We start from the raw sequence: 27587 nt of genomic DNA on the forward strand, positions 1-27587 counted from the left end.
ATTCTAAAGTCATAAATACTTTTTAAATGATAAAAATATAGATTTACAATGTGAACTATTAGGGTACGTCTAGATTACATGCCTCTGCCGACAGAGGCATGTAAAATAGGCTACCCGACAGTCCATGAAGCGGAAATTTAAACATCCCCGGCTTCATTAAAATAAAAATGGCCGCCACACTGTGCCGGCTCAGTTGATCGTCAGCACAGCGTGAGAGTCAAGACGCGGATTGGTTGACAAGGGAAGCCTTTGTCGACCACTCCTGTAAGCCTCATTTCATGAGGCATAAGGGAGCGGTCGACAAAGGCTTCCCTTGTCGACCGATCTGCATCTTGACTCGCGTGCTGTGCTGACGATCAACTGAGCCAGCACGGTGTGGCGGCCATTTTTATTTTAATAAAGCCGAGGGTATTTAAATCCCCGCTTCACTGACTATGTCGGGTAGCCTATTTTACATGCCTCTGTCGGCAGAGGCATGTAATCTAGACATACTCTTAAAGTTAGTGACAGATAATAAATGTGTTTTTTCATAGCCTTCTGGTTCTTGGAATTCACTTCCCATGTTTGCAATAGAAATAAATATTTTAGAGAAAAGCAATGACAGAAGTAACAGATTTTCTGTTATGACTATTCCGAACAGAGCAAAGAAAATACACCTAAGACACAATTAAGGCCTTCATTCAACATCTCTTTGGGCATGTGCTGAATTTTAAGTAATTTCCTGAATAGGAATGGCATGTAAGTACATGCCTAAAGTAGTCTGCTGAATTAGAGCCTAAAAAGTAAATCACGAAGATCAGCATTTTATTAAAATAAAAATATCTTCATATTCTTATAAAAGCAATTCTTTATTACCAGACCAAAAGGGAATAGCTATATATTTTCAGTAGATAGGGAGGTCTGCAGAAAACCCTAAAACTAGATTATACTGCAAAATACAGAAACCCTCTAAAAATATAAACAGTACCTTAGTAGCGCTGTGTGAAATTTGAGTGACATACACTTAGTACTGTCATTCTGCTTTATACTGCATTAGTCCGAAGTTCATTCTAATCAGGAAATCATCTTTATACTTACTGTATACAGATATTAGGCTTCAGATGCCACTGTCCCAACTCTGAATTACAGTTATCATCTACAAGACCTCCATCATCACTGCTGTCTTCCTATAAAAACAAAATATATATGAGCGTTCATAGGCTAACTTCTTTTTAAATGGAATGCAAATTAAAATTTTACATATGGTATTTATAGCACTTACTCAAGGCAAAGAACTCAAGTTTAACATAGTTTGCTCCCACCCACCTTCACACATAAGCAGTAAATTTTGCATCAACTTTAAGCGTACATTATTCCTTGTCAGTTTTCTATTAAGGGGTTAGGGGACTATAAACCTTCTAGGGTTGGAAATTGCTACTCAAAGACCTAACACAAAAGTAAAGTATTCAGGTTAGGATATTTCAAGTAAGTTAAGCTGAATTTCAATGAATGACGACATTTATACTGCTTATATATGCAAGGAAAGCTAAAAAGACTACAAGAAATTTGCTCTTCCAATTCATAGTTTATTCCCCAATATATCTCTTCAGAGCAATCTTCAGTACAAAGGTTTTGCCTTTGTAGAAGACAAAAACTTCTATAGATGAGAATTCTGTGAGGCCTTATGTGATTTTAATATTGCAACATTACACATGAATCTTCTTGCTTTTTGAACAGAAGCTAGCACCAAAGACCATTTGTGTTACAGAAAAGGAGACAGCTTTTCACAAAAAACGAAATAGCACAGCAAAGTTATTTGAAAATCTTTTGGAGGGAACTAGCCAATTCACAATGCAATGTGTGTTGAGGGAGAATTTACAAGACTGTTCCCTGGCAGTAGTGTCCAAGTACATTTCACTTATGGCTGTGCCTTCTTAAAGTTTTCTACTAAAGTTAGCCTCTCTATATTTTAGCTCAACTTACCTGTTTCTATTCCAGCTCTGGAAATCCTTATAGATGTGAATAAATAGTAACTTCAAATTCAGGCCGAAAACTGAGCTACTGTTGCAACAAGAAGATTCGACATACCCCCTTCTCCTCCCAAAATGCAGGGACTGAGACTGAGGCTGCCTATACCATTCTCTTGCTGCCTCCCTCCATAGCCCCAGTTCAGACCCTCTGCCCACCCATATCATATGTTTTTCAATCACCTGCTCCCAGCAAAGGTTTCCTTTTTATTGATGATTTTGGCACAAGAGAGAAAGACAATAAGGAGTATGTTTGGGGAAAGGCTTACAACAGACCCTGGCCCAAGTCATGAGTTGAGAGAGATGAGTTTAGTTTAGCTGCAACAATTGAGATTTCAACTAGACATGAGGTTTTGAACACGACGTTCCTTCCCTACAAATGCTAACCTTGAAAAAGATATTCAGTATGCTGGGTTTGGTGGGAAGAATGCTGCTTAAGAGAACTCCAATCCCAAAATGTGCTGTACTCAGTCTCCTTTTGGAGAGGGAGATAAATGGTAGAAGACTCTTATTTGAAGATTTCTGATTCTTTGATTTTAGATGTGAAGAACTGCACCAGGACTGATTCAGTTCTTATGGCCTCCTAAGGGAAGATAACTTGGTATATTTTCTGTTAGGACAATACTCTCTATATAAAAGTCCTTGAAGAATACCCTTTCTCGCAGGAGCTCAAAACAGTGGGCCTACAATAGGTTGTAAAAGATGTTTTTCACTAGCTGAGACCCAATGTTTTTTAAATCCAATACTCTCTTCTAATGCTGTGATTTGAAAGTGGAGAAAAGAGAACAAAACTCAAAATCCCAAATTAAAATTGAATAAAAAAAAGAGACTAACATCTACCTATAAAATCTGTCTATTACTAAGGAATGGCATTCAAAGAACAGCAGGTAGATGGTTTCAGGACCTGCTATGAAGACAGAAGCAGAAGAACTGAGGGCCAGTAATAGTCACTGCTCTCTTAAAACCTCAGCAAAATCATTATACTCTGTGGTCAATAAGCAAAAATACACAGTGCATAATCATTCTTACTGAGCCAATTTCCTGAAATAATATATTGTTAATCTTATAGCAACTAATATGCAAGTACACACCTAAAACTGAGCAACAAATGCTCTTTACAAGTGTCAGATCTAGTTTTCACACAATACATCATTTACTACTCGCATATAACTTTTAAACATTCTTCACACGTACAATCTGATTTTTGTTCTTCAGAAGGGGCACCATAATACATGTTACTTAAGCAGAATTGTTAGCTTCTTTACCTGGTTATCTTGATCTTCAGAAAAATCTATTAGCTCATCTTCATTTAGTTTACTGCCATCAGTGGAATCTTCACTATAGCTCAGCCTGATTTTGTGCAAGCCATCTGTATTAAACAGATAGTCACTCATTTAAAAATCAAATACCACAATTTTTATAACCTCATAGTGGACTAAATGAAGTGTTTTTCAGAAAGCATTCTGCATTTGAAATGCCTTTTTCTGTTACATAATATGTTTAAACAATCTTGAGACCCAAGACCAAAACAATCATTAATGAAACTCAGGAGGGTGGTGAAGTACTGAAATGGGTTACCTAGGGACATGATAGACTCTCCATCCCTAGAGGTTTTTAAGTCTCCTGTTGACAAAGCCCTGGCTGGGTTGATTTAGTTGGGATTGATCCTGCTTTGGGCAGGGGACTGGACTTGATGACCTCCTGAGGTCTCTTTCAGCTCTATCATTCTATGATGCACGCATTTATGTCACTAGCAAAATTCTGCTTCATTAAAAGTTTTACATTTCCAAAGTAACTTTACAAACACTTATCTCAGAGCCTTTGTGAAGTGACTTGGGAAATCACTATTCATGATTTTCTGTATTCATGGTCTCGGCTGTCCCCCCATTGCACCCCACTGACTCTCATCTGGGGGAAGGGGCATTGCCTCAGGGGAACCTGTTACGGGGCAGCGGTCAGGGCTCCCAGCCACCACAGTGAGCTCCCTACAGCTCCCAGCCGCCGCAGTGAGTTTGGGAGCTGTGGGGCACTCACTGCGGTGGCCAGGAGCCACAGAGAAATGGAGCACTTGCTCTGTCTCTCCCACCAACAATTTCACAGATTCGCCATTCGCAGGGCTGTCAGGGAACACATCCACCATGAATGGGGAGGGTTTACTATGTGTCTTACAGAGGAGAAAACAGAGGAAGTTCTTCTCCATGAAACTTTTGCCTAATATACTCAATTTTCCCACTGAAATGGCATCTATCAAAATAAAATTAGTAATACTTCAAGTCCTTTCTCTCCTGTAGGATTTAAAGCACTTGCCAAGGGTGGGTGAAAAGATTAACCCTATTTTACAAATGATTTAACTAAGGCAGAAAGAGCACACATCAAGACCATCTCTCTTAACCCAAATGGGTATTTTAAAGGTGAAAGCAGCAACAGAAGGGGAGAGCATACTTCTACAAAACTTGTTTTTTCCCTTGAATGTTGGTATGATTGAGTTGGAGCAATTTTGAAAACTACTATGCTATAAAACACACTATGCTATAGCTGCCAACCACATGAATTTGAAAGTCATGAGACAAGCCCCAAGTAGATTAGATTTGTTTTAAAATCTCATTTTGTATATATAGATATACAGATTTATATAGAGGTTTAACTTATTAGTTTAAAATATGACTTTTCTATGGCACAGGTACCTGGAGGGTAACGAGCAAAATGATTTTTGAACGTACAGCAGAAATTCAGAGTTAAAGACACCTCAGGAATGGTGGTTGTTTGTAACTCTGAAATTATCATAACTCTGAACAAAACATTATGGCTGTTCTTCCAAAAGTTTACAGCTGGACATTGACTTAATACAGCTTTGAGACTTTACCAAGCAGAAGAAAAATGCTACTCATCACACACCCCTTTTTTGGGAAGGGGATAGATTAACACAATATTGTACTTGCTATTTTTTTCTGTCTCTGCTGTTTCACTGTATTTCCAGTTCTACACGGATGACTGGTCAGTTTGTAACTCTGGTATTCATAACTCTGAGGTTCTATTATAATTCCATCATTTTAGAAATTAAAGAAACTGCACCAAGCATGTAGTGAATATAATGGATGTCAAACTTCAGATGTAAATGATTAGCCACTGAGAGCTCTTTCACAAATCACAACCAACAAAATAGCAGAAAAATGCATTTTCTTCTCCATCTCATACGTGAAACTTGATTATATATATTTGTTTAAACTTTTCAAAAAGTTTAACTTTGAAGCAGACATTGTGCATTAAAATTTCAGGCATAAAGGTCAAAATGAGGAAAATTATTAGCATATGAAGATCAAGTCACTCTAGAAATGATTCTGAAATCTTAACTATAGCAGCCACTATATCCCTCAGCCATCATAATTTTACTACTAATAAAGCATTTTGAAATATTATTCCCTTGAGATAAGTTTGAAGATGCAGATATTTTGCATAACCTTGCTATAATCTTTAGGTAAAAAAAGAAAACATTCAAATCCAAATTCAAGTTTTGAGAACACAGGTAAAATTTTCAAATGCACCTACACGATTTATGGCATTCAAGTTCCATTTTCAAAAGTGACTTAGGCACTTGAAGTCTCTTTAAGAAATAATTCACAGGCATCAAATATGTAGTAATACATTTTGATGCATGTCCTTCCTCCTCCTCTTCACTAAGCTGCTGATGGAAGTGCTGAGGAAGTCTCTTATTGAAACAAAAAAGAAATGAAAAATAGGAAAAAAGCTGCACAACTGCAGCAATTGTGCCCTGAAATTTTGTAAATCAAATTTTCATAAAATGCTGATGTTTCTTAATATTTATATTTATAGAACAACAATTTATATTCCTAAGGAAGGCGAAAAAAAATAATCTATTTTTAAACTCCCACATCCACATAATTACCGTATTTTCCGGCGTATAAGGCAACTGGGCGTATAAGACGACCCCCTAATTTTCTAGTTAAAAGGTAGGTTTTCGTCTTATACTTGCCGTATAAGACTACCCCCCCTTACGAGGCCAACCGGCAGCGCCCCAGCGCCCCTCCGCCTCCCCGGCTTTGCTCCCGGTGTCCCTGGTCTGCTGGAGACGGTCCCCAGCAGACCAGAGGCACTGGGAGCAAAGCTGCAGCAGCGGCGGAGTCCCGCGCCTCTGAGGCTTTGCCCAAGCAAAGCCTCAGAAGCGCGGCACCCCGCTGCCGATTCGGCTTTGCTCCCGGTGCCTCTGGTCTGCTGGGGACCGTCTTCAGCAGACCAAAGCCTCTGAGGATGCCGGCAGCGGGACAGCCACGGCGCGCCTGGGCTGCCCCTCTGCCGGCTTCCCCCGCGGCTTTGCAAAGCCACGGAGGGGCTCGGGCAGCGGGGCATCCCAGGTGCGCCTGGGCTGCCCCGCTGCCGGCTTCCCCCGAGGCTTTGCTCCGCGTCTTCCTGGTCTGCAGACCAGGGAGACGCGGAGCAGCTTTTCTCGCCCCAGAGTACACGTGCGGTGGGACCATGAGGTCCCACAGTCTGTGTTCTCCGGGGCGAGAAAAGCCCCGTTCGTACCTGCAAGTCGGGGACTGCCTGTATACCCGGCATATAAGACGACCCCCGATTTTTGGGGGATGTTTTTTAGCATAAAAAGTTGTCTTATGCGCCGGAAAATACGGTAAGACTGCCTCCAAAGATCAAACCTAAAATGAGCCTGTATTACTTCACTAGTCATGTTTTACAATTCAAACACAGTTCCATTTATTAGACCATTAGCCCATTTACCAGCATTGCTTGGGTCCTTAAGGCGGGTATCAGGACAGAGGGCTGGAGGTGCAGGAGACAGGGCAGGGGCTTGAGGATGTGGGAGACTCAGGGTGAGGGATATGGAGAAGTGCCCAAGTCAGGATTAGGAGGTGAAAAGGAAGGTCTCAGGGCAGGGGGTGAGTTGCAGGAGACTGGTTGATCCCCGAGGCTGGCTAGAGTCACATGGCCTGACTGTGAGATCCCTGGGACTGGCTAGGGTGGTGGGGAATGTGCTGCCCAAGCAGCAGTTGCCCAGGGCTGGCTGGGGTATGGTTCTCAACCAGCAAATCTGCTCAGCTGGCTGGGGCAATGAGGACCATGCTGCCCAGATGGCAGCTCCCCAGAGCTCCATCTCCAGCTAGCCACTCTTACCAGTGTGCCTGACCCCCCTCTCTCTGTTTTAGGAGAAACAATCGTATTCCAGGCAAATCCCATTGCGCTGGCACAATCAAACCCCGACCGTGCTTTAAATTGTGGTAAGAGCAAGCTGCATACCAAAGTCGGTAGTCCTAGCTAGCTCTTACAGTTTAGAAAGAGTTCTTGAATGGACAGATTCTCTGATGGATGGACAGACAAACACACAAACTCTTTCAACTATCTAGTTTCTGTAAATCTAAGTGAAGGTTTTGAGATGTTCTTATCCAAGATAATTTATGTTATATTTACAGTAATATTTCATGATAGTATTAACAGCTTTACTAACATTCAACTGTATTATGCTTATTGCATTATCACTATTACATAACTAGTGGATGGTATCAGAAAAATCAAGGTACCACTTCTGCAAAGATTTATGCACATGCTGAACTTTGCTCAGGATGAATAGTTCAATTCAAGTCAATGGGATTAATCACAAAAATAATTTGAGGCAATAGGGACACAGTCTGTGCAGAAAGATTTCGAGTTCAACAGGGCCCGGCCTTTATACTTAGTCAGTTCTCTGACACTGCAAGAGTCTCAGGTACTGGTGCACCTCAGTCTCTTCTGTTCTCTCTGCATGGAGCACAATAGTTTAGTCTCTAAAGTGCTGTAAAAGACAGTTACCTGTTCTTGTAGCTGGTGTTCTTCAAAATGCATTGTTCATGTCCATGTGCACTGAGTCCAGGGATACGTGCAGGGAGGTTCTGGCTATGGTATGCCCCTCCTCCATTAGGGAGCCAAACCCCTGCTGTACATCTGGGAGAAGGAGCTCTTTGCATTTGAAGAGCAATTCCAAGGACTTAAACACATACCACTGAGGATCACTTGTTGCTTTGCAACCCTCAACTGCTTTTTTGCCTCCTTGGCTTTTGGTGCTGGTGCCTGCTGACCTTGCCTCTCCCTATTGTTTAATGATGACACCACGGGGGGGAAGGGGGAAAGAGAACAAAAGGAACTTATACCCTTTGGAAGGGACTAAGTACCTCCTCTCCAACCCTTTCTCCATGGGAGGCAGGGAGTCTGCCACTGGCTATTGTAATTAGACTGAATGGTTTTTATGATTGCTAAGGCCACCCTCGATGGACCTTCCTGTGATAAGATGTCCACCACTGGGTCCTCCAGTTCTTGCATCTCCTCCATAGGGAGGTTCATGCTCCGGGCCATGTGACTCAAAAGCTCTTGGTATCCCTTGTGGTCAACTGGAAGAGAGCTTGCCATGGAGGTTTCTGCCACTGCTTCATCAGGGGAGGACGACAAAAAAGTCTGGGGTGGCAGCAGGTCCACTGAAGGCTCTGCGTGATAGGAGGCCTGCGCCTCTCCTTGTTTGTGCCGGCATCCCTTCAACCGAGGTCTGGTCCAGGGCTTCTGTTCTTGGACTATCTCTACCAGGATGCCCTCGACTGCCTTCTGACCCTGGGAGACAGAGATCAGTAGCTGGTAGAAACCACTGATATGAAGGATTTGGGTGTGCCCTGGGACTAGTGATATGCCCGGGCATCCAAAAAGGCCTGTGTGTGGGGGGCGGCCACTGCAGCTGCCAGTGCTGGAGGGTCATGTCCCCTTTGATTGTTGCAGTTCCTGCAGAAATGTGTTGACATCACTCCAGACTCAAACTCCGAAGGCAAGGACCACTGCAGTGCTGATAAAGCCAGTGTTGGAGCCATGCAGCTGGAGGCCTTTGGTGACCTGGAATGGTGCCAGGAGAGGCAAGACCTAAACCAGTGCCATCTGCCTCTGGAACTCAATTTGGTCTGGGATGCTGGGGGTGGGACAGGCTCAGTGCTGGACGCGAATTCTCCATGCCTATCATGTATGTCCAGTGCTGGGGATTCTACCAAAGCATTTGGTGCCGGATGTGATGTGGAATGCTGCACCAGAGAGGATAAACCTTCCAACGAGGAGGAGGTTGACCTGCCTTGGTACCACTCCAGGGATTGAGGGTGCTGCAGCATTGCTGGCTTATCCCTCGATTGGTGTGGACCTGATGGTATCGGAGGCTTGTCCTGTACCGTAGACACCTCAGTCTCTGATATTTCTATGAGATCCTGTGTGGCCTCATAGGTCTCTGGAGTTGACCGGGAGTTCAGCACTTCTATGTGCCAGTGATAGGCTGCGTGCTGGACTTGACAGTGCCACTTCCAGGGCCAGAGTTGATGGCAAGTTCTGGGCCTCTCACATGGGGGACTGCCTGTGCCATGCCAGGTGTTGCCATGGTTATGTTTTACAGGGTGATCTGCCTCTGCCCTCTTTATTACTACACAACATCAGTGAAGTCGAGTGGTGCCTGAGGGCTGTGGCCTTTGGTGCCAACAGGGATTTCGCACTGAGAGTCTTTAGAAGTCTTGCACATAGAGGCTGGAGCACTGCATGCTGAGCTTGCACCTGATGCCATCTTCTCAGTCTAGGGAGGCTGCCTTGATGAGTTGCTGGAGCTGGTATTCCCAGTCTTTCCTCAACCAGGGTTTAAGACCCCTGCAGATTTTACCTTTCTCGGTGCAATGTTCTCCTTAGGACCAGAGACATGCATCATTTAGACTGCTGTTGGAGATAGGCTGTTTGAACATGGCATGCACCTTAAACCCTGGGGTATTAGGCATGCTCCAGAGCCCTGAGGGTCTAACTCCTTATGAGCAGCTGCCCACTTCTTCTATGAATTCTTTCAAGAAAAATGCAGCTAAGAGAAACAAGATGATCAACTACTCAATTCTAGGAACTAGGAGCTTGCCTAGGCAAGACAGCTAGCAAGTTACAATGCTGTCACGGACAGTAAGAAGGAACTGAGGGAGGGGTGGTTAGAATTTGCAGCAGTATATTATGCACTGATTGTGGGCATGTCTAGACTACATCCCTCTTTTGAAAGAGAGATGTAAATTAGACACATAGAAACTGCAAATGAAGCTGAGATTTGAATTTTCCATGCTTCATTTGCATAATCATGTCACAGCATTTTTTTGAAAAACGTTATTTCGAAAGTGAAACCGTGGTCTAGATGTGGTTCTTTCGAAAAGAAAAGCCTTTTTTAAAAGATCCCATACTCGCCAAAAAATGAGGTTTACAGGACCTTTCGAAAAAGGCTTTTCTTTTCGAAAGAACCAGGTATAGACCGCTGTTTCACTTTCGAAATAGCGTTTTTTGAAAAAACCCGGCATGATGCAATTATGCAAATGAAGCACAGCAAATTCAAAATCCCAGCTTCATTTGCAATTTTGATATGTCTAATTTACATCCCTCTTTCGAAAGAGGGATGTAGTCTAGACATAGCTTCTGTGGTACCACTTTAGGGGTCTCCACAGCTGACCCTACAGGAGCTGCTAGGGGAAAAAGTTTGACACTTGTGCACGACACATGTACACCTGACTGGAATCTACGTAAACAAGCACTCGAAGAATACTGTGGTTTAATTTTGGTTATTAGGTTTAGTATGTTTAGTATGCTGGATGCTATTGGCTACCTCTGACAAACTAGATGTCAGACTAGACAATCCAGCACTCCCACCTACCACTCATGTGCCTTTACCTGATACAGTGACAGCTCTTGAACTTTTCTTAATGCAAGTGCTGTTCCAGATGAGGGCCACTGCTGGTAGCAGTCGCCACAGAAAAGCTTACAGAGGGAGAGCATACTAAAGGGCAGCCTCTAAGGGTGGCACGGTGACTACATGACTTTTTTCATTTATGTTTCTTAAAAAAAAAAAAATGTAGGCTATTAATACTTTACATCAATACACTGAAAAGAACGTAAAAGGTTGCAAAATCCAGCACACTGAAATTAGGAAACACCAGATATAAGACTGCCTATGCAATCTTGATGTGGCCCCCTTGTGCCTATATATTATGATACAATTTTTAATTTCTATGGTTACAAATTATTTATTTTTCACAGGATGCCTGCCTCACTCAGTGCACAGGGTGGGATGAATGATGTTCAGTAGATGATTCAAGTTTGTCTAAAACTGGGTTGTTGATTTTTAAACCTCATTAGTAGCAGACATTGGTAGCTATGTGGTGAATGAAGCCAGGGACTACATGAAAAGCATGGATGGTCTCAAGGTAAAAGTACTTGACTGACTCATGCTTTACCACAGATTCTTATATGACGTTACGCAAGTCAATAACCTCCAAATACAGTAATTCCTCATTTAACACTACAGATATGTTTCAGAAAATGATCATGTTAAGTGAAAACATGTTATGTGGGGTCAATTTTCCCATTGAAAATAATGGAAAAGGTGGGGGTTGCATGTAAAGCGGTGGTGTCTGTTGGGACCAGGACAAAGTTGAGCGAGAAAGGGGACTGGGTTACAGCAGGGAGGGGAGGTGTTTGGCTATGGGGAAGGAGAGGAGAGGGGAGAGGAACTGGGTTGGGAGTATGCCCCTGTGACGGGTATGCCGGGACCCGCACTGTATCCGGCAAGGGGGTGTTGCTGGGGAACGGTGTGGCGAGCGGTGAACCTGCCGCCGCTTTGCAGGGAGGCAGGGGAAGCCCTGCGCAGCCACTGGCAATGGGACGGTTGGAGAAATCATGTTATTCCGGGGACAGTCGTGTAATTCAAAAAACATTCCCTAAAAAAAAATCGTGCTATCGCGAAAACGTGTTAAGCGGGCACGTGTTAAATGAGGAATTACTGTATACACAAGCAACCATATGTTCCTCATTTCTGGGTGCCCAACTTGAGCCATAGTGCTCTCAACCACAGCTAAAATCTATGCAATCTGCAGCTGCATAGTACTCTTAAAAAAAACCAGAAATCAGTCTGGAGTTGCCAAGTTGGTCAGCCAATCACTATGTTATCCAAAAATTAGTGAATACTTTTGAAAATGCTGGCCTTAACCTGTTTGTGCCCATCTGTGAAATGGTAGAAAACCTCTGAATTTATAGCAATGTGGTAAAGATAAATACAATCATCTGTGTGAAGCATTCATACAACAGTGTTAAGTACCACAGAAAGCCCATTAAGAAATGAATCTCGTATTTGTGCATGGATTAGATGATGTGTGGTAAGGTAGGTATGGTGGGCATATATTCATAGACAAGGATAAACAAATTAAATATTTGCCTTGTTTCCTGAGTTTTCCATCTTGTGCACTAAATGCAGGAAAAAAAAAATCTATATGAAACTGTATAATACTACACGGCTGCATCTAGACTGGCAAGTTTTTCCGCAAAAGCAGATGCTTTTGCGGAAAAACTTGCCACCTGTCTACACTGGCCGCTTGAATTTGCGCAAGAGCACTGACGCTCTAATGTAAGATTGTCAGTGTTCTTGCGCCAATACTATGCTGCTCCCATTCGGGCAAAAGCCCTCTTGCGCAAATGCTTTTGCGCAAGAGGGCCAGTGTAGACAACGCGGTATTGTTTTGCGCAAAAAAGCCCTGATGGCGAAAATGGCGATTGGGGCTTTCTTGCGCAAAACCGCGTCTAGATTGGCACGGACGCTTTTTCGCAAAAGTGCTTTTGCGGAAAAGCGTCCGTGCCAATCTAGACGCTCTTTTCCACAAATGCTTTTAACGGAAAAGCTTTTCTCTTAAAAGCATTTGCGGAAAATCATGCCAGTCTAGACGTAGCCCATATGTATAGGAATCAAGAACTGTGGTTCCACAGCTGAGATACCTTTCTTCTGATAATATGAACTCTGAATCTTTCATACTAAAAGTACAAAGATTTAAAAAATACATACCCATAGGTTGTACAGCAGTTAAGTATTCACTCTGAATTCCATTTTCATCTGAAGTCCTATGATCAAGTTTATGACATGCAGATTGAACAGTCTTAGGTTCTTCTGAATCACTGTCTATTTGATTTATTTTTTTAAAACCACTTTTCCCCCTACAAGGGCTTCTTCTACAATATAGTGGCCCACTGTCTTCTGTTTCACTGTTCGTATCAGTTAAAGCTGCAGGAAGTTTTTTGTTCAATGGCTTCTTTACTGTAGCCTTGGAAGGAGAGCTTTGTGAAGACGAAACCAACTCGTTTGGCAAAGGAGATGGAGTGTTGCTCTCTCTTTCAGAAGAGAATGCTTTTATTTGCATTGGGGCACTTTCGTGGTAGTGGGGATTTGGTTCATATTTGGGTTTTTCTAAACCAGGAAAACAGATGACCGCCAAAAACCAGTGAGCACTACAAAAGAAAAATAAATTTGTAAGTAAATTTATACTGATTTAATATTTTAGTTATCAGAAATGAAGTGGCAAAAATTGGAGTTAACCGTGACTAAAAGAATGGTAGTTGGTTGGTTTTTCTACTTTTCTGAACACATCCATAACGTTCCCTAAAGGCGGGATTGTTTCGTGTACTGACCTAGCCACCATCCAACTCATTAATAGGATATGTTTAACTAAAACAAAGACACACACTGGGTATTTCTTCAAAGTAACTCATTGTTCATAACTCCTTTTCCTCCTCTAAAGCTTAAATATGTGTTTTCCCATTTTTTCCTCCTTCAGTGTGGACTAGTTAACAGCAGAGCTAATATTTTACATCTACTTCTATTTTTTTTCCTCTGGAAGTTCAATGGGAGCAGTTCAGCCTGCCCGTTCAGTCCAACTTGATTGTTGCTGGTATAGCCAGCCCACAGTCTCCTGCTCCCTAAACTTTCCAAATGTAAGTATGATCCCCCAATATCTCCTCCAATATCACATAGCCTTGGGCAGAGAAAAGCAGGAGAGAGAAGCGGGATAATGCTTCCAGCACCACCATCACCTGTGAAGCCATAGAAGAGAGTTCACACTTCCTCCACAGATGTGGATGTGCAGGTTGGACCTCGCTGGTCCGGCACCCTTGGGACCCGACTGGTCCCAAATGAGGAGATTTGCTGGACCAGGAAAGGTCCCTCCCCTCATGATCGTGTTGCCATTGTACTAGGGCTCCAGTCTGCCCCCACTGATGCCTTAGCCCCCGGGGCTCTCCCTGGCCCTGATACTGCTGGGACTGGAGTGCCACGGCCAGAGCTGTGTAGCTGGGGTAGAGCTCCACTGCTGTCTGGCTTCGTGGCTGGGGCTGGAGTTCTGCAACCTCGGCCAGAGCTCCCTGGCTGCTGTTGGGATCGGAGCTCACTGGCTGGGGCTGGAGGTTCACAGCTGTCGCCAGGCTAAAGCTCTCCAGCAGCTGGGGCCAGGGAGCTCCGCTGGGGCCAGAACTCCCTGCCATGCTGGCTGTCCTTCCCACCGCACACTACATACACTGGGCTCCTGGCTGAGTAAGCGGTGCTCCTACCCCGCCACCGACCTCCCTGTACCTGGGCTCTGTGATCCAGGAGCATTCCAGGTCCATGCCAGACCACAGATGACGACGGACCAGGGAGTCCCAGTTAAGGGAGGTAAAACCTGTAGATATCTGCAGCTCATTTTTGTGGATATGGATACAGATACGAAGTTTGTATCTAGAACCCTGCAAATTTGCAGATATCTGCTTTGTATCTAATCCACAGTCCATTTTTGTGGATACAAACATGGATACAAAATTTTATATCTGCAGGGCTCTACTGGTCCACAGCAGGTCCCCCTTTGCCTTTACAGATTTCACTGAAAGCCTGAACCTCCACACAATCACATATGGAGTGACAGCAAAGTATAGTTTGGGTGCAAGAAGAGGATGATCTGACTGAGTTCTCTTGGAGCTACTGTAATAAAAACAAAACAAAACCGAACCGTGTTTTACACAGATTTAGCTATAGCTAAAGACTTAACTAGTGGCTTTTCCGAAGAAAAACTGATTTGGGGTAAAATTTTCAAAAGTACTTACATGCCCTGGGAGTCTAAGGGCCATGGCATTCAGTATCATTTAAAATCAATGGCAGTTGGGCTCTTTAAAAAAAAAAACCACACCACCCAAAAAACCCACCCACAACACTTGTGCACTTTACCTTATTTCTTAACAGACTAATCGTCAACTTTCATCGGAATGCAAACAACAAGTTTCAAATAACATAAGTTTCAAATTTTGATTTCTAGGGTTTATCTACACTGGGGAGTTGAACCACTTGTAGCAGAACTAGCATGACAGTATGGGTGTACATGTTATCAGAGCAGTTGTGTTTAAATCAGGCATATTGTTTTCAGGTAAATTCTGTCTTGTGTCCACACAATCCTCTACTCAGCCATTTAGTTCAACTATCTTCTGTATACTTATCCCACAGTTGCTGGAAAATCTCCCTGAAACAGTGACTTGTGGAAAGATTTCAGAAAGGCTTTTGGGAAGCATATGGTCAAACTCCAACAACTTCATCAGATGCACAGCCACTGAGCAGAGACATCCTGAAAATGTAGGCCTACAGCCTACCCCCTCTAGTCAGTCTTTCAGTGCGTCTTTTGGAGGAAGCTTCTCTTCTGCTCTCCAACTTTCTATGGGGGTTCTATAGGCTCTGTCCCCATCTCATCTCCAGGAAATCTCACCCCCAAACAAAAAATTAACTATTTCCTATTGCTAATGGTTTAACAGTTTTACCTTTGCTCCAGACTTGTCTCCTTCCTTCTGTACAGGCTAAATACTAGCCTGTTTCTCTGTCATCTCATAGATTCCCAGCAGACATCAAGCCCACCAATGCAAAAACAGACCTCATTCTTCTCCCACATAAAACTCTCATCTCTTGGTCACTATGGACATCACCACCATATGGACTGTCACACCTTCTTCCTGGACCAATCTCTAAATCCTTATATCTAGGCTATATCTAAATCTTGCTGATTCTTTCTAAGATACAGCCTTTCCTATCCATCCACACAGCTAAAACCCTCAGCTGTACTTATCTCACAACTTGATTACTGCAACATCTTTCTCTCTGGCTTTCATAAATGCATTCTTACCCTGCTCACATCCATTCAGAATACAGCTGCAAAGATAATTTTGTTAACCTGCCACTTTAATGTCACTTTTCGGTTGGTTCCTCTCTTTCTATACAATAGAACACAAGCTGTTTGTATTCACTTTCAAGCCCATTTACAGTCAGTCAATCACCACACTAGCTATCATCTCTCAGTTACTATTTAACTGCCAGTATTCACCTCCAGTTGGTTCATAAAAGCAGTTTCCCTTGCTCACTTGTTAAATTTTTCAAACATACTTCCATGCTTTTTCCCATGCTACCCCAATACGCTTGGGAGAGAGTCCCCATAAAAATCCGCAAGTCTACTTAATGACTTACCTTCAAATCTCTCCTTTACTATGATGCCTACAAGAAGCTTGATGACTGTTAGGCTGCTTGTATGTAGAAACTACTAACTACTAAACTGACCAATGCTGTGTGTCTGTTATTTTGTACTCACCATCTGTTATTTCTTGCCTTCTACTTAGATTGCAAGTTCCTTGGCCGAAGGGATGTGTGTGTGTATCTGTACCTGACTAGAACTCCTAGGAACTATGGCAATGCAAGTAATCCACAATCTGTTTCAGCTCTGAGGGTCTGTACCATTGGAGCCAAGAGTAGGCAACTGGAAAGCCTTGAAGGGTCTCATAATCCAGCAGTTTAAAAAAGTTTCAAGGTAGAAGGTTAAAACTCCCCAACCGTACTGACCAAAACCAGATCAGAAGAGAAAGTTTTAAATAAATCTAGGTGAAAAATAAGATCACATACAGAAAAAAAATCTCATTTTTGAACCATAGGCATATTTCCCAATGATTCATGTATAATGACATTTGTACTGTTATTCCACTTTTTAAAACTTTTACCAGTTTGAGAGAAATGCTCAACATATGAAATGGGGAATGCTGCTGTAACTTCAAGTGCAATCACAGTAAGCATGCTTTTCATTTAAAAATTGGCAAACAGTTTCTACTGTACACATTAATAAAAGGCAGTTTTTTCCTTACGCTTCATTAAGAGGGACAAAAATAAAATCCTTCTCGAAAATGTCAACATGCCGTGTCCATGTTTTTACTCGCCCATGTCGCTTTTGCTGTATTCTGTAAGAGACCAAAAGCAGAGAGTAAATATTTAATATTTAGGGCATCATCTTATCTTTGTTTTGTTGCAATTTTTTAAAAAAGTAAGATTATCTTTCTGGATATTTTCATGGTACTTGCACCAGTGGAAAATGTTTCTAAAAGATTTTTAGTGCATATTCTATATTTATTGTTCTTGGGAAAAGACTTCAGAGATTCTGGCTAGCATCAGATATTCCAACTAATGTTCCTTCAGGTTTTATTTGTGTAATGTTTCTGTTCTAACGTCTTTCATTGTGTTTAGCACTTGTCACACTTACGAGAGGTTTGCAGTTTCATGAAGATTTCTCCTCTCTCTTTGATTAAGGCGTTTATAGAAAAATGAACTGAAAACATGAATTCTGTCAGCATCTTCTTTTTTCAGTTTTTCTAGAACCAAATACCTGTTAAAAAAAAATTCAATTAAAAAAGAATCCTGCCTCTCTTCGCTCCTATGTAAAGCTCTTTGATACTTGACTTGCTGACAAAGTCTGCCATATAGTGGCCATACTGACCACTGCGACCACCCTAAAAAGGTCTTAGATGCCTCTCATTAAATTGGAACAAAGTGCAAAAGTCTCATGGCTAAGTTAACTAACTAGAGTGAAACTAACAGATGCTATGCTTCCCACTCTAAGGCAGAATTTTTGCTTAAGTAATTTCATTACTTTTGGTGGGTTTGAGTTGGTCCTTTATTATGGTTTTCTGTTTCATTTATTTTCTTATCAAAGTATGTAGAAGTTTTGAACTTAATTAATGGGCCATTGATGCAATTTTTAAAAAAAAAAGGCAAGCAGAAAAAAGGAGCAACTCTGAAACGGTTACGAAAGAAAGCACAATTAATGTTCTTAAAAACCTCAGTCTTTCAAGTCTTCTCTTTTCTTCTAAAGTATATTTTAAAAGTATCTTCACAATTACACACACACACACACACACACACACACACACACACACACACACACCCACCCCCGTCTACATATTAGGGATCAAAACTCAACGGCTGCGTCTAGACTGGCATGATTTTCCGGAAATACTTTTAACAGAAAAGTTTTTCTGTTAAAAGCATTTGCAGAAAAGAGCATCTAGATTGGCACGGACACTTTTGCGCAAAAGCACTTTTTAGATGTCTACACTGGCCCTCTTGCGCAAGAGGGCTTTTTCCCCGAACAGGAGCAGCATAGTATTTGCGGAAGAACACTGACAATCTTACATTAGAGCATCAGTGCTCTTGCACAAATTCAAGCGGCCAGTGTAGACAGGTGGCAAGTTTTTCCGCAAAAGCATCTGCTTTTGCGGAAAAACTTGCCAGTCTAGACGCAGCCAACTACTTTATCAGGTATGTCATTTAATATCATAGTTTGGAAACTGGAATTTTTAAAATAGTTGCATTCTATGGGACTATTGAAAGACTTGTGATTAGCAAATTCTATAAATCAAAATAATTTAATTTCAGATCTAATGCAAACAAAAATTCTGAACATATTTATTCATCATAAAGAGAAAGGTCAAACTAAGTTAATTTTTCTTTTCTACTTAGTTATCACTATTATTCCTCTTATAGAGGAATCTTTGTAAAATCTGTTTTAAAATTAAGTAAGTATCAAACAGACAAAGCATAAAATTACAAACTTTTTAGCAAAATAAAAATGAAACTTAATTCTGGCAGATATACATGGCTTGAAACTAAGTCATTAATTGATCTATAGAGCTCTGATGTAAATATGTTTCAAAAGCCACAGTAAGGAGACGCTAAAAACCAGACTGAAATAAACTTACTTTAAATAAAAATCAATAATAACATCATTTAAAAATTCTCCTTCGTTTAGGCAATGGAGGTCTTCATTGGTCACAGAAATACCACCTTTAGCAGGAGGAGGTGGATAAACTATCAACCTGCAAAGAAAAATACATTAAATAATAAATCAAATTCCAAAGAAAGTATTAGATCATTGCAAAACAACAACAAAAAGACATCTTACTTTTCTATAGGGCCAATAAAGACTGTATGGGGCTCTCCAATTTCATCATCATCATCATCAAAAAACTGAAACGGAGGAGCATTTCTCAGCTGCATTTTGGAGTCAGAGACCACCTTATAAAATGAACATAACGTTTATTCAAGTCCACACTCAAAATTAATAAAATTGAATTAAGAACCTTGTAAATTCCCCCCAGAGAGACTATGCGTTCAATCATTTAAATACATGGTTTGAGAGGATAAGCAGAGGCATTTTCGTAACAGGTTGGTAATATCATTAGTACTATGGTCTAAAAGAACTATTTAACTTAAAGGTAAGAAAAATAGTTATTCATTTTTGGCACTTATATGTCACACAAACTTAAGTAATAGATCAAAATTCTGTAAGCTCTTAGAAGCTTGGTGAAAAGAAAACACTAATTACATTTAACTATAGTGCAGCAAAATAATTTTCCTCTTTTGGAATTATACTAATGTCACACACTTAGTTACAATGCTGCAAAAACAAAATATTTGAACAAAAAGCTAGAAAAACAAACAATATATACTAAAAGACAATTGTTCCCAGTGAAATAGGAAAGTCTAAGCATTGTATTCGTAAAGCAAATGACATCACAACTCAGAATAAAGCTTTGGTCACAAACAAAAACATATTTACATTTTTAATTTTGTTTTCTTTATGAGAACAGCTTCCTTTGGAGTTGTCTTCCAAGGATTTTGTAAAGGCCACAAGCCTACCATTGGCTTCTTCAAAGGGAATTTTCACAAAGAAATCAGAAATATTATTCCTGAGACCAATCTCAGCAACAATTTTTTCAAATATTGTATTTCCATGAGCATCAAGGCCAGTCTCAAAAATGAGAACGATGTACTGTTCTTCTGGATCTAAAGAAATGCAGATACACAATTGTCAACTTACTTAAAATGAATAAAAACCCTATCTAGATGTTGCTATTTCAAAGTTACTGATGCTAAACAGACTAAGTTAAAACAAATGCATTAAAATAACACCACAATTTTACAACTTGGATTCCCAAAGTTAAACCTGATTACGAGAGGTGTGCAACCTCTGCAAATTCAGTGAGCACTGTGTGTTCTTATTTATTCTGAAATATCAGGCCAATGTGATTTACAAGGTTCAAAATTAATGCCTAAAGACACACATCTCAATTTGAAAAATTTGGCCTCTATTTGTTTAACATGGTAAAGTTATTCTAAATACAGATAATCTGAAATACATACATAGGTATCTCACTTAAAAAAAATCCAGAGTATTAAACCACATGTACTGGGAAAGGAAGAAATGCTGTTGAAGACAACAGAAAGTGTGACTATTGCTTGCTGGCCTTATTAATACCATATACATACAGTATATTTTGGAGGATTTATTTGTTTGGAAAAAAAGTGCATTATAATGAAGTTATTCACTCTCATTTTGTCCAGCCATCCTTACTTGTGCAAAATATTGCAGAATACTACTGTTATTTGGAAATGTGGAGAATCACACCTGCCAAGTAGTTTAATAAGATGCAGAGTTAGAGGTCCCAACATCAAAATGCAGCAACTTCTCTCTAACCCTGTATTTCACTAAAAAAAAGCATATAAAATTATCAAGAAATCAACTTTGTCTTTTCTTGTACTTGCTGTCTTGTAATTTCAGCATAATTTCATATCAATGTCTGGAGGTGGGGATTTATTGTTCCCAGATCAACACCAGTATTCACCAACAGCATTGCCACTGAAATGGACTTAAATCAATGTGCATCTGGTATAGCACTTTCACAGACCTAGAATAATGCTGGACTGTTTACAAAGTAAAGTTGGTTTATAATCTAAACTGATGAAGAACTGAAATGATTAGGGTTAAGAATGTGCAAGTAGGGTTAACGATATACAAGTTTACTTGAGCTGAAATTTTTACCCAATATTTTACCAAATTCAGTGATTTTGTATTTTTTAATAATAAATCCATCTTATGAGCTGTAGTCATCTGCCTACTCATGTATTCCTATGTGACATTTAGAAAATCCACCCTTTCTTTCTCCCACTCACGCTCCAACAGACTACGGATGTGACTCAGTAGTTGTCTACTTGATTAACCAATAAGCATAGGCCTATATAAAATGTCTTTAAGGGGTACATTGCTTAGGAAAGCCATGGAAATGAAGTGTGTGTGTGCGGTTGGGGATGGAGCAGTTTGCTCCCATCCTGAGATAGGATGTCGTGACAGGATGGAATATATGGCATGGCTGTGGACATCGTATGTAAAAACAGGAACCAGGTTTGTCTGGCCCAGGATGGGACTATCAGTATGACTAGAGCTCTGTCAGTGTGAATCTGGCATAGAACTCTGGAGATGAGTGGAATGGGTGGGGAGGCATAATGCAGCAGCTTGTTCCAACAGTTGAGGAATGCATCACCCCGAGAACCCATACCTACTCTGGCTCTTGAACAGCATCCGACGTACTTCATATTATTGGGAGTTGCAAAAAGATGGAGATGAGTATCGCAGGATGCAGCTCCCATTTGTGGTCAATAGTGAAGTTGCGAGTCAGGGCATCTACCTGAACATTGTTCACCTCAGGTTGGTATGAGGCTCTTATGGTGATATCATGGCAGATGCACCAATTCCAAAGGTGGACTGCCTCAGCACAGAGCGATGGGAAGAGAGGTCCTCCCTGCCTGTTCATATAAAACGTGGCTGTCATATTGTCAGTAAGTATATGAACGGTCTGATAGGCAACGATTGTAAGAAAATGACTGCACGCATTCCTTATGGCCCTGAGCTTGAGGAGGTTGATGTGTAGTGAGGGCTTGTGCGGTGACCATCTGCCTCGGACTGTGTGTTGAAGCAAGTGTGCCCCCTGGCTTATGATAATCTGCATGGATGGTTCGGGCTCATGGAAAGGTACTCCTGTTAAAAGGTTGGTGAGTACTGTTCACCATGAAAGCGAGCCTAGCACCTTCTTGGGGACTGTGACAGGGCCGAGGTGACGGCAGCAGCTGCAGCCACCCTTGGGACCTGACCTTCTGAAAGCCCCGCCGAAGCGTTCTGCAGGGAAGGCTCAGACTCTCAGCGGCTGTGCACCACTTGCTCGGTCACCACTCCCAGAAATGACGTAGGGCAGTGTGCTGACACGGGAGAGAGCGTCGGAGAGGGGGAGGAGCCTGGTTGGAAGCGGGAGAGAGAGGAAGTAGAAAGGGGGAAGGAGAGGACGCCGAGGAGAGGTAGGAAAAAGGCAGGAGAGGGGCAGAGGCGGAGAGAGCAGAGAGGAGCTGAAGTTGCAGACGGGAAAGGACGGCAGCGTGAGAAACCGGAGGGGCATAAGGACGCTGGCCTGAGCATGGCCACGGAGACGGGAGGAAGTGACCCAGGACTGAGCATTGGAGCTGGACAGGCAGCTCGAGGGTTGGTGAGTTACGGCGGCTGCCCCACCAACCGTACAGGGAGCTATCTCCCCGTCCTTAGGGTCCTGGGTCGGGACCTGGAGTGAGGGGGGCCCAGGTCCCCCTCCTGTCAGCCGGGCAGCATTACGAGGGGGGAGGCCCTATGTCTGGGGTTATCCGGGGTGTTAGAAGGGCAAGTAGTGACATGAGTAGGGTAGGAGAGACTGGGGTAAAGGGAATGGTTCGCCACTGACCCAATGATGACATGGCTGTAAAGCTGAGGGGAGGCTCGAGTCATGATAGGGACTATGACCTATTTGTGCAAGGGGCAATGCCTTGGCTTGTAAACTGATGCTAGCCAGTGTTGTATGGCTCTGAAATGGAGATGCGCGTGCTGCATGGCATAGGTAGTGGCAGCCATTTGGCCCATTACCTGGAGGCAGGTAAGTGCTATAGCGGTAGGAGTTGCCAACAGTATGTTGATGAGATTGCATAGGACTGTAAATCGGTGAAGTAGGCAGTCAATCGAGGCGGGCCCCAATGAACTCTATACCCTGTCTGGGCTGCAGGGTTCATTTCTGTTCATTTAAGAGGAGGCCTAGACCGAGCACGGTGGTAGTCACCCACTAAGATCGGCCTTTTATAAAAGAGAGTCGTCTAAGTATGGAAAGATCACAATGCCTTGCTGTCTCAGATAGGCTGTGACTACAGCCAGGACCTTTGATAAGATCCTGGGGACAGAAGACAGTCTGAAAGGGAGGACTCTGTACTGTTAGTGATTGTCGCCCGCACTAAATTGGAGATATTGTCTGTGTGATGGGTGTATGGCAATGTGGAAGTATGCGTTCTGAAGGTTGAGGGCTATGAACCAATCCCCTTTGTCCGGAGCCAGTACAATCGAGGCCAGTGTTACCATCTTGAAGCGTTGCTTCCACAGAAATTTGTTTAGATTCCAGAGGTCCAATATGGGTCTCCAGCCCTCTGTGTGCTTCTGTGTCAGAAAATATTTGGAATAGAAACCTCTTGCCCATAAGGGCAGAGGGACCCTCTCTCTCACTCCCAAATGCAGGAGGCTTTCAATTTCTTGTCTGGGAAGTCTCGTGAGAGGGGCCCCTGAAGAGGGCTGGGGAAGAGAGGTGGGCAACCGAAAGCCATGTAAAGGGGATAGCATATCCTGTGCGGATTATTTCTAAGACTGACTGATCTGCTGTTCTAACATCCCATTTATGGTAAAAGGGAATGAGTCTGTTGGTAAAGAGATGGTACTGGCTTGTTGGAAAAGGTTGAAATGGGAGGTTGGGCAGGCCTTTGATCAAATCTTAAAAATCTGCTGCTTTGCTGCTTGGGAACTAGAAGAGCAAGTTTGAGGTGGGTGCCTCCTCTGGGAGTGTTGGCTAGGGCGACTGTAGACGTACTGCCTTTGTTGAATGCGGTTGTAGTAACTGTCTCTGTTCTTGTGGTATGGAGTATAATGCCTTCGCCGGTATGGTGGGGTTTACATGCTGAGCGTACAAAAGGTAGTGCAGGAGTCCTTGTTGTTGTGTAGCCCTTCATCCATAGTAGCAGCAAAAAGTTTGCACTTAAAGGGAAGGTCTTCTACCCTGAACTAGAGTTCTTGTAGCCAGACAGGAACCCCCCTTGTAACATCCATTTTTGCTTGCCTGGATATGCAGGCTCAGTGACCGTGAATGGCTGTAAATAGAGAGATGCCAATTGCTGACCAAGAGGCTGCCGAGGAGTGCCCTTGACTAAATCCCATATTGATACGAATACACAGCCGTCTGCGGGGGGAGGAATCTCTCACCCAGTAAAAAAAATGTCTAGTACTCACAATTTAGTTCTCTCTCTTGCAAGTGTAAATTATTTGAAACTCCCTTGTAAGAACTGGCGCCACAAAACGGACCAGTACAATTTGACATCTTAAGATAAGAAAAAGGATACGGGCCCCCAGGGGTATAAAGATGGGTCCAGCAGCACATTTACTCGGAGTGTCAATCTACCATCTATCTGCTGGTCAGGTTAGGTGTTGGACCTCCCGAGGTTCCAAAGGGATGCCCATCTCGTATTCGTCTTTCCTAGGAATTGAGGGACCGGCCCTGGCTTGACCCGCTGGAGTCGAGGGGCACAGAAAGGGGTAAAAATTGTACCTGGATGTGGTCCTTTGTCTTAAGTGTACACATAGACTTAGAGCTCTTTATAGAGTAAGCTGTCACTTGGTACCATTATTTCTATTTTCTATCTTTATTTTCTTTGTAACCATTTTTAAAATCTATATTTGCTAGCAGTTAAGAAATAGAGCAATAGCCATTGTAACCATATGATTTATAAGCTTATTTAATAAACCTGTAACTGTTTAAGCTGTAACCTGACTCCTTCAGTTGCTGTAACAGAACCAAGCACAATTTAAAAGAACTTCAGCTGGTCATAAGGGACAGGTATAGGAGGAGCTTGGGCGTTTGGATCGTGCCACTCCCAGGTGACAGATCAGTTGGGGCATCTCTCAGTCTTCCCTAGACTGCCCGCTGCATAGGGATCCTGTATCCTAGCAGCTGAAATCTGAGATGTAATAAGCTCTTCCTATGAACTCTGGGGTGTCTGTCAGCCTGTTGGCTGCCCTCCGCGACGGGACCCCGGTCCTAGCAGTAAAGACATGGACGTTAAACCTTTTCTCAGTAACACACACACACACACACACACACACACACACACACACACTGCCCTGTCGGCTGACAGTTCTTTGGGTATGCCAGCTGATAGGAGCCAAGAGGCTCTTCTCATTACCAAAGCCATGGCCATTGCCGTAGTTGCCATGTAAACTTCATCTATTGAGGGAAGAAGGGCTGTACAAGCAATAGTGTGCCCTTCGTGGATGATTGATTTCATCATGGGTTTTTTGGAATTGGTAGGTGTTCCATCAACCCTGCCAATTTGGAATAGTTATCAAAGTCATGGTTTGCCAGCAATGCTGCATAGTTAGCAATTCTTAACTGAAGTGTAGCCAAATAATAGACCTTTATCCAGAATACTTCTAATTTTGTGTGTTCCTTGTCGTTGGATGTTGGTCTGGTCTGAGAGGCCCTTGCACGTTGGTTAGCAGCGTCCACAATGAGATAATTTGGTGGTGAATGTGAGATAAGGAAGTCTAGGTCCTCTAGTGGTATGAAGTACTTCCTGTTGGACTTCTTGCAAGTTGGCTGAACTGAGGCAGGGGTTTGCAAAATTTCATTGGAGACCTCCATGATAGCCTTGTTGATACGGAGTGTGATTCTTCCCTGCGAAGGAGGACTGATGTTTTTCAGAAGTCAGTGTTGTTTCTCGCCAACTTCCTGCTGGACATCTTGGGTTGTCACAACAGTTCTTGGAATAGCTTTAGGTCATCTGCAGGGTGGGTATCATCTGGTATTACTGTGTCTTCAAGGTATGAAGAGGTGTTATTGGGAGGAGATGAGAGTGGAAGGAGTCTCTTCCTTGGAGCAGACCATGTGGGAGAGTGTCTGTTTCGTGGACCCCAGAGGTCCAATGGTGACGAGCGGGGAGGGTAGTGGGAAGGGTTGGTCTGGCCACTCTGAGTACTAAGGAAGATATGTTGGTCGTTCATGATAACAGTAAAGATGGTGAGAGGTAGCAGGGGACGAGTACTGTGATGAGAAAGCACTGTCCCAGCTAAAGGCAGCATGCTCACAGTGTACAGGAGACCTCACATGGTGTGGGGAAACTCCTGAAGAGAATGGCATAGGGGAAGCCTCTCTGGAGTGAGGAGGTTAAATGCCCTGCCTACCACCTGTGCCTGTATTATGTACCTGTGCTGGAGCATCCACAGGAGAAGGCATCAAGTCAGGAGCGTTGGGGCTTGCATTTAAAGATAATACCTTATGGGAGGGCTGCTTGGTCGCTGGCGGCATGGATCTCGGTGCCGCATCTCTCAACAGTGCCAGCACTGGCATGTGGGCGTGCAGGTGATAGCTCTCCAGTGCCGATTCTGCTCTCTTTGGCACCAGGCTGAGCGCAATGTGGCGGTTGCAGTGCCAGTTCGAGCCCCTGATTCCCCAGTGATGGTAGTGCTCAGCTTGTCACCTCTGGGAACTCTATAGGATGGAGTTGGGGGCAGGGATTTAGATGCGGATGGTCCCTTCTTAGCCTGCTTCTGGAGTAATGGTAAAGCGGTTCTCTTTCTGGGAGCCTATGCTGCTGGTAGAGAGGCTTGAGAGCACATAGTCTGCATTGCCTTCTCAAATAAAATCATCTGGAGCTGGTGCTCCCTACCTTTCTTCGCTCTTGCTATGAGGGCGTGGCACAGTTAGGGTTTCTGGGGTATGTGCACTTCCCCTAAGCAGTGGATGAAGGAGTTACCTTGCGCAATAACGGTGGTTATTCAAGATGTGGGTCCCCGTGGATACTCCACTCTGGGTGCTGGTGCATCCTCACGCCGGCAACTGGAGATTTTTCTAGCAGTGTCCGTCACGCCGTGGTGTTCCCTTGTGCCATTGGTGTGTTGGGCGCACGTGTGGCACGGTTCCCTCCGTTCCTTCTCTACCCATGCTAGTAGAGCATAGGACTCCAAAACAGAGGAAGGAGAGAGGGTAGTGGAGCACCCATGTGGGGACACATCCCGAAGAACCACTGTTACTGCATAAGGTAACTCTCTCTTTTTCGAGTAGTGTCCATGTGGGTGCTCCACTGTGTGTGACTATAAAGCAATAGTTGGCTCACGGAGATGGGTTTGGAGCCCTGTTGTTGTCACAGAGGATAATATTGTTTGTCCGACAGCCATGAATGTCACTATGGAGGAGGTCAGAGTGTAATGTGCGGTCTGATGACCAAGTGGCTGCATTGCAAATGTCCTGGAGAGGTACATTTTTGAGTAAAGTGGTTGTAGAGAACATAGACCTGGTGGAATGGACAGTGATGGTGCTCAGTGGTTCTTTGTTGTGTATGGTGTAGCATGTGTGGATGCATGAAGAGATTAATTTGGAGATCCGAGAAGCGATAGACTGCCCTTTAGATCGTTCCGCAAAGAATAGGAAGACGCTAGGAGATATCCACCAGACTCTCGTATGATCAACGTAGAACAGGAGCACTCTGCGGACGTCAAGGGTGTACCATGCTGC

General features: G+C 43.0%; 1 protein-coding gene across 9 annotated transcripts in view; it reads right to left on the reverse strand.

Annotated features, from left to right (window-relative positions):
* Window positions 1-27587, reverse strand: part of SENP6 (SUMO specific peptidase 6) — a 180133-nt gene that overhangs the window by 13164 nt on the left and 139382 nt on the right. For all 9 annotated transcript variants that reach the window (XM_075923799.2, XM_006131959.5, XM_006131960.5 and 6 more), the window contains 8 exons: window positions 19751-19977; window positions 19094-19206; window positions 18891-19007; window positions 17396-17518; window positions 17004-17096; window positions 12877-13316; window positions 3272-3375; window positions 1078-1166 (listed from right to left, as the gene is read on the reverse strand). In XM_075923799.2, coding sequence (XP_075779914.2) covers window positions 1078-1166; window positions 3272-3375; window positions 12877-13316; window positions 17004-17096; window positions 17396-17518; window positions 18891-19007; window positions 19094-19206; window positions 19751-19977 — 1306 coding nt within the window. The remainder of the gene's footprint in view (window positions 1-1077; window positions 1167-3271; window positions 3376-12876; window positions 13317-17003; window positions 17097-17395; window positions 17519-18890; window positions 19008-19093; window positions 19207-19750; window positions 19978-27587) is intronic.

This window comes from Pelodiscus sinensis, chromosome 3, assembly GCF_052426305.1.
Source record: "Pelodiscus sinensis isolate ZL-2025 chromosome 3, ASM5242630v1, whole genome shotgun sequence".
In the NCBI taxonomy this organism is placed as follows: domain Eukaryota; kingdom Metazoa; phylum Chordata; order Testudines; family Trionychidae; genus Pelodiscus; species Pelodiscus sinensis.